General features: G+C 40.2%; 1 protein-coding gene across 3 annotated transcripts in view; it reads right to left on the bottom strand.

The window, feature by feature from the left end:
• Nucleotides 1–9830, bottom strand: part of runx1t1 (RUNX1 partner transcriptional co-repressor 1) — a 56130-nt gene extending 46300 nt beyond the window's left edge. For all 3 annotated transcript variants that reach the window (XM_041967033.1, XM_041967034.1, XM_041967032.1), the window contains exon 1: nucleotides 9283–9830. In XM_041967033.1, the coding sequence (XP_041822967.1) occupies nucleotides 9283–9310 (28 nt within the window). In that variant the 5' untranslated portion in view covers nucleotides 9311–9830. The remainder of the gene's footprint in view (nucleotides 1–9282) is intronic.
• Between the last annotated feature and the right edge of the window lie 3790 nt (nucleotides 9831–13620).

The following is a 13620-nucleotide window of genomic DNA, read 5'->3' on the forward strand; positions in this document are numbered from 1 at the left end:
TAGAGTCTCTAGTTCTGTTACGCCAGGTTTCAGGCACAATGACAACCCTAACTGCCTTATATCTATTTTGTGTAGGAGCTGATTTTCATTGCATATAGCCTTCGAAAACTAAACCATTACTTGCTTAAATATTTAGACAAGTCTTTCACTCTGATGAAGTGGTCAGAATGTTACATGGTATGGCTGTAAAATGTGTTTGATGATTCTTTTAGACTGTTGTGTTACAGGCGCAACACTGATTTAGAACATAATTGGCAGTAGCAATAAGCTTAGCCTGCTTTTTTTTAAAGTGACTAAATAATATGTAGAACATGGGTATATGGAGGAATAATAGTGTTTGCATGTTGTGTTCATGCATACATAAAACAGCAGCAAAAATGTGTAATTGGTGAGTTGGTTTGTGTGTTTGTTTATCTGTCTGTGACTATGACATTTCATATAATTCTCATAATACTGCTCAGCCCATCAAACACACAGCGTTGTGCACCACCTTACATGGCACACTCAAAGCATGCTCGGCATGCCTTCATTCTAGATTGACAACCCTGCCATATGGTGCTGAGCTGCAAAGCTTTGTTTGCATATCCAACTTCTGTTTTTGAGCTTGCGAGAGACCAATTTAGTGAATGTGCAACTGTGAATCTGCAGATGTGTGTGCATATGAATCATAGTTTAGGCTTATGTGTGAGAGGGTTACATTTGCAAACATAAAGTCGCAGCTGCACCGCAACACATGATACCTTCACAGCTGTGAATTATTTTGTGGACAATTTAATACTGCCACAGAGGAAATGGTAAATTAAGAGCATCTTTGTGATGCTAAAGTGTGCAGGAAAATGTTTGTGTGCATCCATAAAAATCCTGCAAACTGAACTGCTGATTATGGATTCGTGTCACCTTTTCACTTTTAAATATGTAGCAGTAAGAAACCCAGGGTTTCTTCTGAAATGCTTCAGAGGAGGGGGCTTTCCTTTCACTAAAGCATCCTCAAACTAACATCTAGGTAGTAATTTGTCCACCCGCGGGGGAGGCATAAAAACCAGAACCCCAAATTCTTTACAGTTATGGAAAAAGTGAAGAGTGAACAAAAAAGCCAAAATACTTTATCTCTGCCTCTAACTGAAAGTTATTACATTTTCTGAATGGTATGACTTCCTAATGGTTAGCATATGTGAATATGTGTGCACAGAGAGAGTGCAGTAGTTGAGGTTAAGCTAATAGCACAAGCAGAGGGGGAACTGGGAACCCTTGGCTTATAAAGGATACTTGTTTCCCTGCCGCACCGAAAACCAGATGTTGATAAAGAGACATAGGGGCGGAGAGAGGACAGATGGGCAAGAAATTACCATCTCTTGGGCCAAACATCTTGAAACATCTGCAAAAAAATCTCAGACCTTACAAGGAAAGATGGATTTATGTTCTCTCCTGCGCGTGGATTTTCATTGCTCCGTGAGAGCCTCTCCCGCTCATCTGTACTGCGCCTGCCCTAGTGTGAACAGGACTAAAGAGTTATGCCACAATCTGGAGCTGTTTAACTCTTGGAAAAAGTGGGATTCTTCCACAAATGGCTAAATTGCACAGAGAAGACAAACATGGCTATACTCTCCAGGAGCCATAAAACTTCAGAGGGTGCGGCAGGATCAAGTCAACACAAATCTACAATCGTGCAGCTTAACTGGATATGAAGCATGATGAATGTAAAGGTATATGACAATACATACAATGCAGACATAACCCATATGCCATTTCCAAAAGTGGAGCTTTTACCAGTTGAGGAAAATATGGCCGTGTGGTCAGAGTTCTGCAGTTGATAAAGGGTTGTCCATGAAAGCAGCTTGAGGCATGAATGTACAGTATAATGTATAGGAGATCATAGTAGAGATTCGGATCCAAAAAAAATTACATCTGTTTATGCACTGATAGATACAGATAGATTTGGTTATCTGTTAAATAAACGCATTCAGACATTCACATCTCTGAAGCGGCAGCTCTTGAGATCTCTATCTATTCATTGATATATAGCTACAGCCTCACACTTAATCTTCTGTCCAGCAGAACAGCAACATCTTCCTTTCCACATAGAAAAATCTGGGCCTTCTATCACATGAGCGGAAATAAAATGGAATAAAATAAATTAATAATTAACAGTGGGTCTGGTGGTTTAAAACATCTTGTTTATTTATTCATTTTCAAAGGTGGAAATGCCATCAAATATCAATATTATTCAGAAAAAAATGGACTGTAATTTTGACACCAATGACTGTGAGCGAACAAACACTTAGCAGGGCGGCTAACAATGATTCATGCAAACAGAAAGTGGATAGGAATGACGGGGGTGCATGTAGGGACAGGATGCAGCATGAGTTAAACAAAATAAGGCTTTTACTTGGCCCCATTTTGAGAAAATGGAGCATCTTCTTTCATTTCTTTATGTAACACCCACTGTCCCCCCATCTCCCTCTCTCCTTCTTTCTCTTTGAACCAATTTCCAAAATGGCTCTTCCTCGAAATAATTGACACTCCGCGTTTATCATCTTGAGGCACCTGCTGCTGGTTTGACAACAAGACAATCAGATGGAGCAAGCGGCCGTCTTTCTATTGTCCCACCTCCCTGTTTGTCTGTGACACTGACAACAGCTGGAAGCCCTCTCTTCCTACAATAAACATCATGCAATTCAAATTCAAGCACAAAAGAAAGGGAACTTATTGTTTGGCTGTGGTGGTGTGATTTTAACCAGCAAGAGAAGGAAACAATTATTTAATTGGGTCTGCTGATGGTAGTAAAAAGGCTTGAAGCAACTGAAGGTCCTAAAACAGCAGCTGTGTCTGATCTGCAGTAAATCAAATGGAATTTAATGTATGTTAAAGAAACTGTAAACTCTGGTAAGTGCTGGCTGTTTGCATCTGCTCATATGTGCAAATAGGAGTGAGGACATTCACAAAATGTGAACAAAGACATGCTCCATTTCTTAACACACATTTTTGAACACAGCTTCTCACATCTCTTCTTTCTTCTCCTCCTTCTCTCTCGATGTAATTGACTGAACATGTCAATACTCGGAGGGGAAAAAAACAGAGAGTCCACTGTCTGCATCTATTGATCCACACTGCTCTTCTTTCTCCCACTCCCTGTCTGCTGATCTTAATTACACTCCTTTTTACCAGGCTGGCCTGGGCGGCTGCCCTTTTCATAAAGTCTACTGTCCATCCAAATCCATACATCAAAATGAATGAGCGGGATCTGAGCCGGAAATCAAATATCCAAGCTAATAAGCTACAATGTTGATTGCAAATGATGTCCTTTTCATAAAAAATGAAAGAAAGGGATTTTAAAGATGATTATTTTCACATGTTCTTGCAGGTCAACCCTGAACAATGTAGAGGTTTTATGGAGGAAGCAACCTTAGCTTAGGTGATTAAAACTGCTAAAGCATGACGGGCTGAGGTGAGCCCCCCCACCACCTTCCTTCTCCTTCCTTCTGACTTCCTCTTTCTTTGTGTCTCTCTTTGTCATTTTGCCTGGTTTTCTGCTTGTGTGTTTCTTCCAATAGCTGTCTGTCTGTCCCCACTCCTCTCACAGATTAACACAAAAAAGAACAAAAATTACTTTAATGGTCAGATTTTATGGACTGGTGCCGCAGCAGGAATGTCTATTTTTCGTGAACGAGTTAAATGAAAAAAAGAGGTCCTTAATCACACAGTTTCACAGCTCACGCCTCCCATCAATCAAACATGTTTGTGTTTCATCTGCATTTGTGTGAACATTCACACTCCCTCCTTCCAACCTCTTAGACCTCTGCTGAATCATAAAACAAAAGCTATTAGAGACGACAACTCACAACACAAAAATCTCCCTGCACACACACATACATACATAGTGTCCTTTTCTTTGCAAACCAATCTCCTCAAAAAGATGCAGAAGTAAACACACACATTAGCATACGCAATCACACAAGCAGACAGACAGACTCATCCTACCACCCCTGAATTCTTCTCCTTTCCTCTGTCTAATCTTTAAATGTAAATTGGGTGACAGGTGAATATTGAGGACGTGAGCGATAACGGGTAACATCTTCACTCGACCGCATTATCGGCGGTCCACATCACTTCAGAGCGCCTATTCAATATCATTACCTTTGGCAAAGAGCAGAGAGAAACACACGTGTGTGTCTGTGTGCCCTTTTGTATTCATAAGACATACTGTATAGACACCTGCATGCACACTTACATCACACACTCACACACACACATACAATCACATCCAGTGGCTTATCTTTTGGAATAAGAAAAGGGGCTTGTCAGGATAGCACATTGTATGGGTGCGTGTTTGTGTGCAAGTGTGTGTGTGTATGTGTGTGTGTAAGGAAGGCAATGTGCATTAGGGCGATTACAATATCAGCCGACTCCAGATGGAGGCAGGAAAATAAACAGTGGATGAGAGCGAGAGAGAGAGAGAGAGAGAGAGAGAGAGAGAGAGAGAGAGAGAGAGAGCTAGGGGACAGACATCGTGAGAGGAAGGCTAAAAGAGAGATTCTGCGTGCGTGTTTGTTTGTGTGTGTGTGTGTGTGCGACACCCTGCTTGTGTGTGATACAGTTAGAGAAAGTAAAGTTAATTAGCGACTCAATCCCACTCTATATGGAGAGGACTGAGCGAGCTGCAAATGTTAGACAGCATTTGTGTTTTTACTGTCCTGCACACGTCCATCAGTGTGTATTTAGCCCTGACTGTGGTAGATACGGTTAGCGGTGTGGCTAAACACCTGAAAAACTACATCTCCCAGCTGTCTATCTTTAATGACAGTGCTTGTGCAGCTGTCTCTGTGTTAATGTTAAGAGAAGGAGAAAGAAAAAATGGATTTGGTCATGTTCAGAAATCAATCAGTTATCAATCTTCTTTCTTTTTTCCTCATTGACTGAGCTTTAAAAACCACCATGAAATCTGACATTTTGTCTGACTCTGCCCTTCTGACCTCTTCTTCACTTGCCCTATAAGTCTCGTTTTATCTGAAGTAAAAACACGAACAAGGCCAATAAAATCGGTTTGTAGTGCTCACTGTTGACTTTGACATTAAATAAGCTCCTGTAAAAGGCCAACTCACAACCACAGTAAAACAAAGACCTCTTGCTTTAGTGAGTACAAGAACATGCACGCACGCACACACGCATTCTGGTCTAAACATGCATTCACAGACACACACACACACACACCTACCCGCAACTCCTTTTTATACCACTGCTGCTCTTTCATGGGTGATGAAATTCAATAAGCAGTGAGAAGAACTGCCCTCTCGCTGATAACCATCAATGGGATTATCGATCTACAGTGACACGGGTGTGTATGTTCACACACACACACCCTGATTCCATCTGTAATTCACTCAGGGACTTAACCATATGGCTCTGAATAATCAGAACAGATCTGTACATCTTGAAGGACTTCATGGAACAGTGGTTTTGGGATCCAGTTCAGCAGCTGGCCCCAGATTATATCAGTCTTTGGCCCCTGACTGATACAAACCTGTATTAAAAACACTGTACAACCTTGATCCTCTATCGGGTACATCAGTTTTTTCATTCATACATTTATTCATCAAACAAGATACAAAATCAGACAAGAGCATTTAAATAGACCTAATTATACAATGCATCAAAACCATATGTAAAGCTAAGCCAGTGACTATACTTCTCCTTATTCACAATACAGCCACGCCCTTTCCCTCTGTGTTTGTGAGAGATGGTGAGTTGCATACAAGTTATCCTCAACGTTACGACTTAGCGACTTTGTCTACATACGTTTGGCTACTTTTCTATTAAGACAGGTTGTCAGAAGAACACAAGCACTTACTTTTCTTCCCACACCTCTGCAGAACAGCTGCAGCCTGACAGCAGCTGCAAAGTCTGCATGTACACTAACTTTCTCTATCACTCAGTCTGTGAAGTTATTTTAGAAGTAAATACAACCAAAATCATTAAGAAACACAGTTTAAGTTGTTGCCAGGAAAAAACTTTAACTCTAAAGGGCTGATTAGGAAAATACATGTCTTCTAAAAGAGCCAACTTTAAGTGGGAGTCTAATTAAAAAAAATATATATGTTTTGGTACACCTTGTAAATTTTGAAATATACATGGTTTTGCTTGTCAAAGACTTTAAAACTTCATGGCGCATTCTCCATTTTAAATGCAGAAGTCTATACCTAAATGGTACTCTGTAGACATCCCATATCAAAGGAACATGTTTACAATCACAAGCTTGGACTTACTTTTTACTACTTAAATTACATTAAAGTACCAAAGAAAGGTACCCCAGTAATAGTAAATATCACCATTCACCCTATTTCAGCTTTAGTTTTAGCGCTGTAAGAATAAAAGAGTAATACATTTTGTAAACAGATCTGATTTTCCTGAAGGTGAGCACAGCAAAATTCCCAAGCAGTAGCCAGAAAGCCCAAATATTTAAAACACAGACTTATATGATACTCAAACAACCAACAGGTTTCAAGAACATATATATTTGGCATTTAGCATTTTTTCTACATAGGGACCTCATGTTTCTCCATATCTGATCTGATCACACAAGCTGTTGACACCATGCATATAAACAACACATGTGATGCAGTAAAGCCTTACAGCTAAAGCAGAAATACGCACAGGCTTCCAGATTAACTGAGTCAACATTGTTTATTCACCGTATATATCAAACCTGGACTGACTCCAAATGTCTGTGTGTCACACTTAAAAGAAATGCTTTGTAATTACATCACAGCACTGGAGCCTCAACGTGACTCTGTGCTGGAGGGAAAATGTGTGTTGCTGCCCCCTAGAAATACGAGTAATTCATTGTTTGTTGCTGTGATCTGAAAGCTGTTTGGATGCACTGTAAACCACTAGAACTCTATTAGCTGTGGTTAACATCAGAAAAGGGCTAAGCGGGAGGGGAGGTGGGTGGGGGCCAACCAGCATGTGTCAGTGTGTCATCTGTACACCAGATTGAGTGAGTGTGCGGGCAACACACAGTCCTTTTCAGCATCACTTGTTCAAACTGAAAGCCAGGGGTATATCTATATCTATCTATCTATATATATATATAGCTACCTGTGTGTTTTTGTTATTCTCAGCCTGTGTGTGAAGGCGAGAATAAAATGGCTGCCATCATTTTTGCAAGGCCGTCCATGTGTGTGAGCAGCGGTCTGATGCATTTGACCCCATAGCCTCAGAGCTGGGAGGAGGAGGTGGGAGAGGAGGAGGGAGGGAAAACAGGTGTGAGGCAGGCTGGTGGCTGGGCAGATGGACCCTGGAAGTGCTAGCGGATGCTGTAGAGCCTGGACCACAGAGCTGCCATCGTTAATACGAGCCTGTTTATACAGTGCACACACACACATTCACATGAGCAATCATGTGCACATACAAACACAGCCATAACCTGCAAACAGCACTTATTGTTTGCTCTCCCGTCATCACCAGCTTTGTTTACCTTTCATTTACTCTTTCTTTCTCCCTGTCTCTTGCACTCTTTTATCTCCATAAAAAAAACACACACTCCAGGTAATGGCCGTTTCAGTCATGTCACTACTATAATAGAAATACCATTGGTAAAAGAATGATAAAAAATAGTATATGGCAGCTATTGATGTTACTCATTATTGCAACTAATATAAATTAATGACAAATAATGATTACTGGTATTCAGTGAAGCCGCCCCCTTAAAATAAATAAATAATAATAATATTTTGGGCCCAAATCAACCATATGAGACATAACAATAGTTAATAGAAACTAGTAAAACTCTTTTCGCTTCCTTTTATGTTTTGATTTGCTTCATTTGCTGTCAATATAAATTACTAATTAAAAAATCTTTTCCTCATCACACACTTTTTAACTCCTCTGCAGTGGATCGTGCTTATTAAGAGATCCCTGCAAAAGCTTTGCTTACAGTATGACATGCGTTAACAAATAATAAATTAACACCCAGAGCCCATGTGGTTCTCCAGGAGGTATATTTTCCTTTCCCTATGCTGTGAGAACAGTCTGCCATCAAAGACAGGTTGTGCTATAGCAGCCTCCCTCCCGAGTCTCCTCTTTTTCTCAGCCGGGTCAAAAACATTCCCACTGGAGTAAAATATAGCCCAAAGCCTTTAATTTCAACCCTACGCCACTTCATTTTGTTTTAGTTTTTTTTTTTTCTCTGCGCTTTTTGGTTATGATGACAAAGTCGCAGCGGGTGAAGATGGAAACTTCGTGGCTTGGTGAAGATGCGTTTGACAGTTGTGTCAGCGCTCCGTGGGATGTTTTCAGCAACTGCAAACTCTGAAATGCAAAATCTGTCTTAACGCTCTCCAGGATTCCCGAGCAGAGATGAGCAGAGGGGGCAGGCGAGGCAGACACATAGGAGACTCCACCAACCAAAGAAATATGGCAAAGTGGCTACCAGCTCACATTTTAAAAATCTTTTTGGAAGGTTTAAATATGTTTCCTCAATGATTATGTTAAATATTTGTCTCATAATTCAGGAATAGGTATATAGTATTTATTCCTATAAAGAAGTGTAGAATTTTTAAGGGTGGATATTCCGCTTTAATTGAAAGAGATCACCAAATTTAATTCCTAAACTTAAGTTGCCTGTTGCCCACGAACAACTGCGCGTTCTGGGTCTCAACTCCCATCAACTGACATCTGCCTTTTATGGAGACACGCACAGCTGCATGCTGGTGTCAATATTTAAACAAACTATAAATTATGAAAAGCATATAGTCTTCTGCAGTTATGGGTTTTTGTGGAGAGCAGCCGTCCAGTCTCAAGTGGAATAATCTATTTTAAATCTCTTGCCCTGCATATTTATTTATTATCAGCCATTTTTCAAAGAAAAACGAATCCTCAGTTTACCCCCTCGTTAAGATGAAATGGGGTTTCCAACCAAAACATCGGCTACAGTATTGCACACAGGACAGAAACATTGTTCGGTTGTTCAAAAGCAAATAAAAAAAAAGAAAAAAAAAAGAAAAAAAGATGCAATTATTTCTATATGACAAGTTAACTTAAATAATGACATTAATGTCACCCTTAATGCAGAGCCTACATAGACTGTAAAAAAAAGAAAAAAGAAAACAAAGTCGGTTATGATATGAAGTGAAAATGTTAATTTGTTTTGTTTGGTGGGTCAGCAGGAACATTTGGCACATATGTCCACATGAATCCACCAGGGCGCAATAAAAACATAATAAATGAAATAATCATATTTATGAAAAATCCTATGTATATAAAACAACTGACATTCTGAGGACTTACACTGAAAAGAGGCAGAAATTCCCACCATGCGTTACGTCAATGTGAGAGGGATAAATAATTTCCAGTCCCTTTGACTCCGCGCAAGGTCCCCGCGATGATCCGCCTGTGTCGGGAAGACGAAAACTACAGAGTCCAGCCAGCTCTCGGGGGCTGTGGTGGTACACTTCCAGCAGCTCAGAAATGGGGTTCAAGCTCCAACAAGAGAAAAACGGACACGCCGCGGCTCGCGCCAACTTAACAGTCACAGGGGATCGGAGTGGGAGAGCCAGGAGTCTTGTAAAAGCGCAGAGGCAAAGAAGGAGGAGAGATGAGAACGAGATGCAAAGGGAGGATGCTGTAGGCTGCTGCGCAGGGGCACCCGCCTGCTTTCTTTTTCTGTTGAAGCCCTTCCTCGCACTTTCTTACAAAATCCCTTAAACGTTAGTTTCGGCTGAGAAAATTTTCCTTTTTTAAAATTATTTTTTAATATAGGTATATATAAGAATTAATCACACAGCCTAGCTACTGGGGTCCTTGTATTCTGCTTCTCCGCTGGCGTGGGGAAGAGGAGTAGCGGCACTCTGCCTCCAGTCGGCGGTGCGCAGCAGAGCCAGGTGGCGATGGGCGGGACTGAGGAGCTGCTGAGGAGGAGGAGGAGGAGGAGGGGGAGGCGACTGGGTAGCAGCCAGCATCTGTGTGTCCTAAAACAGGTTGGAAAAAGCCCGGTTGGGGCAAGTCGATATGTTTTCTTTTATACCTGTGGTCTCTGAAGCTTTTTCATGTTAAGTCTCAGAGGGAGATTCTGATTCTATTCAAAAGAGCATACCACGCTACAGATACAGTAGGCTATACACTTTTCATATAATGTTAAATTCCTTTACAATTAACTGCGTAATTAACAGCTCCACATGACATCATTAAAACCTTTGTGACCTCAGAGTTTTAACATTATCTGAATTCAAATAACTTTGTTTAAACCTTGTGGCCAGCAAACATGGTGTCCCGCAACCTTGAATTTTTCTGTAAATTCCACAGCATTGGTTAGTTAGCGATAGTATCATTCCATTGTTTTGTTTATTTATTTATTTATTTATTTTTTACAAAACCAGGGCATTGTATTGTAGCTGACTGCTAGACATTAAGACAGGCTATCAGCCCACATGAAAATAACCAAACTTATTGAGCAAAACTAAATGTTGAGTGACTTGTGACTCAATCTGGAAAAGTTCTAAAATATCTCAGCTTGCCTACACAATTTGTTCTCATGCAAAGTCATTCCTGTTCTGTGTAAACCAATTATCTATTTGTTCCTGTTTTGTGTATTTAATTGTATTTGTGGGAGTTCAGTACAGATGCAGAAACCTCCATGGTTGCAGGGGCTACACGCCTATCTGCTGCTATACAATTTGACCTCACTGAAACCAACAAACTTCTCTCTTAATGTTCTCATTACCAGAGTAAGAATTGGCACCCAGGGGGATTAACGACAGCACCACTTTATCTGAGAAACTTGCCATTAGGTTTTATTTATAATGATAAATATGGTCACTTCTAGCACCATGGATGGGCTAATCTTCATGTTTTTATGATGCTAGCATGTCACTTCATATTAGGTGCTGCCACCGTCTTAGTGAGATTTTAAAGCTGTAACAATCATAAATTTGTTTTGGCTTTATGGTTTTTAGGCTTTAGAAGTTGGACAAATCAAACAGGTTTCTGAAAGGATTTCAGTTTAAAACTTTATGTTTAGTATGTCAGAGTTCATTGTAATTTATTTTCTATTTACCTTCCCCCATCCATTATCTATTCTCATCTATTCCTGGAATCTTTCACAGCTGCTAAAGATGAAAGGTAGGGGACATCCTAGACAGGTCATCAGTTCCCTCACTGCAATAAAACTTGGAAGAAAAAAAGTCAATGTCAAGACAGTTTGTGTTCATGGAGGAAGAAAAGTTGATGGAATAATAAAAAGTCAAATTCTATATGCAATAGTGTCGCTAATATTTCTACTGTTATTGTGTTCTTTTGTGTTTCATTGTTAAGCACTGTGATTTTTATCTTGAAAGGTGCTATATAATTAAACATTTACTTACTTAATAACTTAATAGGAACATAATCTTATATGAATTTTACTTTAAAGATTGTTTGAAAATATTGCTATTTAAGTTTTCTCTCCTCTGGTAGTCCTTGATCCCTACTTGGAGTCAGCTGATTACATGATGAGCTGGTTCACTGTTTTGTGTGGGTGTGTGTGCAAAGAAGAAAAAAAAAAAAAAAAAAAACAGGACTATGTGACGCATGTCTGCACTTTACGCACACAGACACACACACACAGACCCACACAGAATCTCTATGGGTCCCTGAGCTGAAAAAGGCACAGGCGGCCTGGCCTGCAGTAACCTAAGGCAAACACTTTCTCCGGACCATCTGGAAATCATCTCACCCGCAGAGCCAGTGAAAGCAGAGAGCAGAAGCTACGTTTACAACTCGGTGATAACAACCGGTCCACTTGAACTGCATGGCTGAACAAGTCATGCACCATTGCCTGTTCGTAACATCTCATAAAACATCTATTGTATTCATTTCCATTCTGCAATAATTTTCATTGTTCTTATACCGATAGTCCTTTTGGCTAAAATATGAACATTATGTTAAAAACAACACTTATACTGCAATGAGTCTGACTGATTTAATAACATTTTTTGTTGAAATTTACAAGCTACAAAGAGTTTAATAGTTTTTAACAAAAATTATATGTATAAAAAAAATAAATAAAAGACGGATCTGTGGTTCTTAGTGGGTGTTTGTCTGTAAACATTAATAAAACATGTAACCTTCTTGGCTTATGGAGAATTTTCACAGCTAAAGCAATACTTTTTCCTGCTGTGTGCTTTATGTAAAAAACATTCAGTAACTTTTAGCGTACTATCAACGTGGGGCTCATTGTTCCCTCAGTGCAGTCTCTGTGGGGAATAGATGATGCCATTAATGGCAATTGTTTGCAACAGTGCCATTGTGTGTTTCTTTCTTTCTTATCTTTCTTTCTCCTTCATCTCTCCCTTATCATCTAGAGTGCTTCAAGCAGTAGGTTACATTGTTTTCTCCAAGGCAATATGGTTAGACATAGTCTCTGACACTTGGACTCTACTTACATTTTCTTGTCTGGCTCCTTTTGTCAGTCTCTGACAAAGGCAATGGGCTACAAGATGAGTGGTGGGATGTGTGAATAGATATACTGAGAGCAGGTTAAGAACAGAAGGGGGATGGAAAATGTAACAATAAGCTGAGTAGAAAAGAAAATTAGACTTGACACATGATGAAATGAGCATATGTGGGGAAAAATGGCCTCTGAGTATAACGCGAGAGGTTGGAAAAGGTGCAGAAGTAATGTGCCCACTCAAAGCGAGCAACCCTGTGGTCTGAAAAGCAGCAGAGCAGCGAGGATGCCGTCACTCCTCGCCTGTTTGTGTCCTCTACTCTGCTCCCGCAGAACAACTTCTCTCATGACAATCACAGCAAAACATCTTGACAGCCGGAGGTGCAAGGATAGGCGTTGAGGAAACCTGCAAGGGAAAAGAGAACAGGGCAATGATCCGTGTATGTGTGCGTGTGTGTATGTGTGTGTCCTGTGATAATGGTGTGTGAGAGGAGGAAACACACAGTGCCTGTTTTTGCTGCAGGGGTTCCTGGAAGTCAGCCGGCCAGTGTGATCAGCGACATGCATACATACATACACACACACATACAGGATACCTCGCCTCTAAAAGGGAAAAACATGCTGTGTCTGATACATGTGGACACAGACAAGCAGACTTCCTGCATTTTCCCACCTACTGGGCGTCCACCTGTAACACACAGTCTCACGAACACATACACACACGATAAGCAGCAGGACAAAGACACAGAAAGAAGCAAATACAAGTTGAGAGTTGACAGTAAACAAATGGCTTTCAAATCCCTGTAATTATTTGTCATTTGACCAACATTGCTTGAGGCCAAGCACCATACCATCAACATCATCACTAATGCTGACAAAAGCAAGAGGTTAAGAGGAAGAGAAACATTTAAAGTAGCTTACATAGTGTTGTATTTCTGATCTACGAGGAATATTGACATTAAAAAGGTCACGGGTGAGCAAGGGATGTTAAACGGCCATTTGATGCTTTTCAAGTAAAAACAATTCTGTGTACATCAAGAAGCTGACCATTTAGAGTAAATGATGACTCATTTGCAAAGGCCCGGAAAGTTTTTGTTTCGTGAAGACAGTATGAGTAAAAAACCTTAATGAACACATGAACATGACCATTTGTCAAGTCAAAATGATAAATAAAGGAGGGGATGTAGATATATAGTTATATG

The sequence above is a fragment of the Melanotaenia boesemani genome, chromosome 17 (genome assembly GCF_017639745.1).
Source record: "Melanotaenia boesemani isolate fMelBoe1 chromosome 17, fMelBoe1.pri, whole genome shotgun sequence".
NCBI lineage: Eukaryota > Metazoa > Chordata > Actinopteri > Atheriniformes > Melanotaeniidae > Melanotaenia > Melanotaenia boesemani.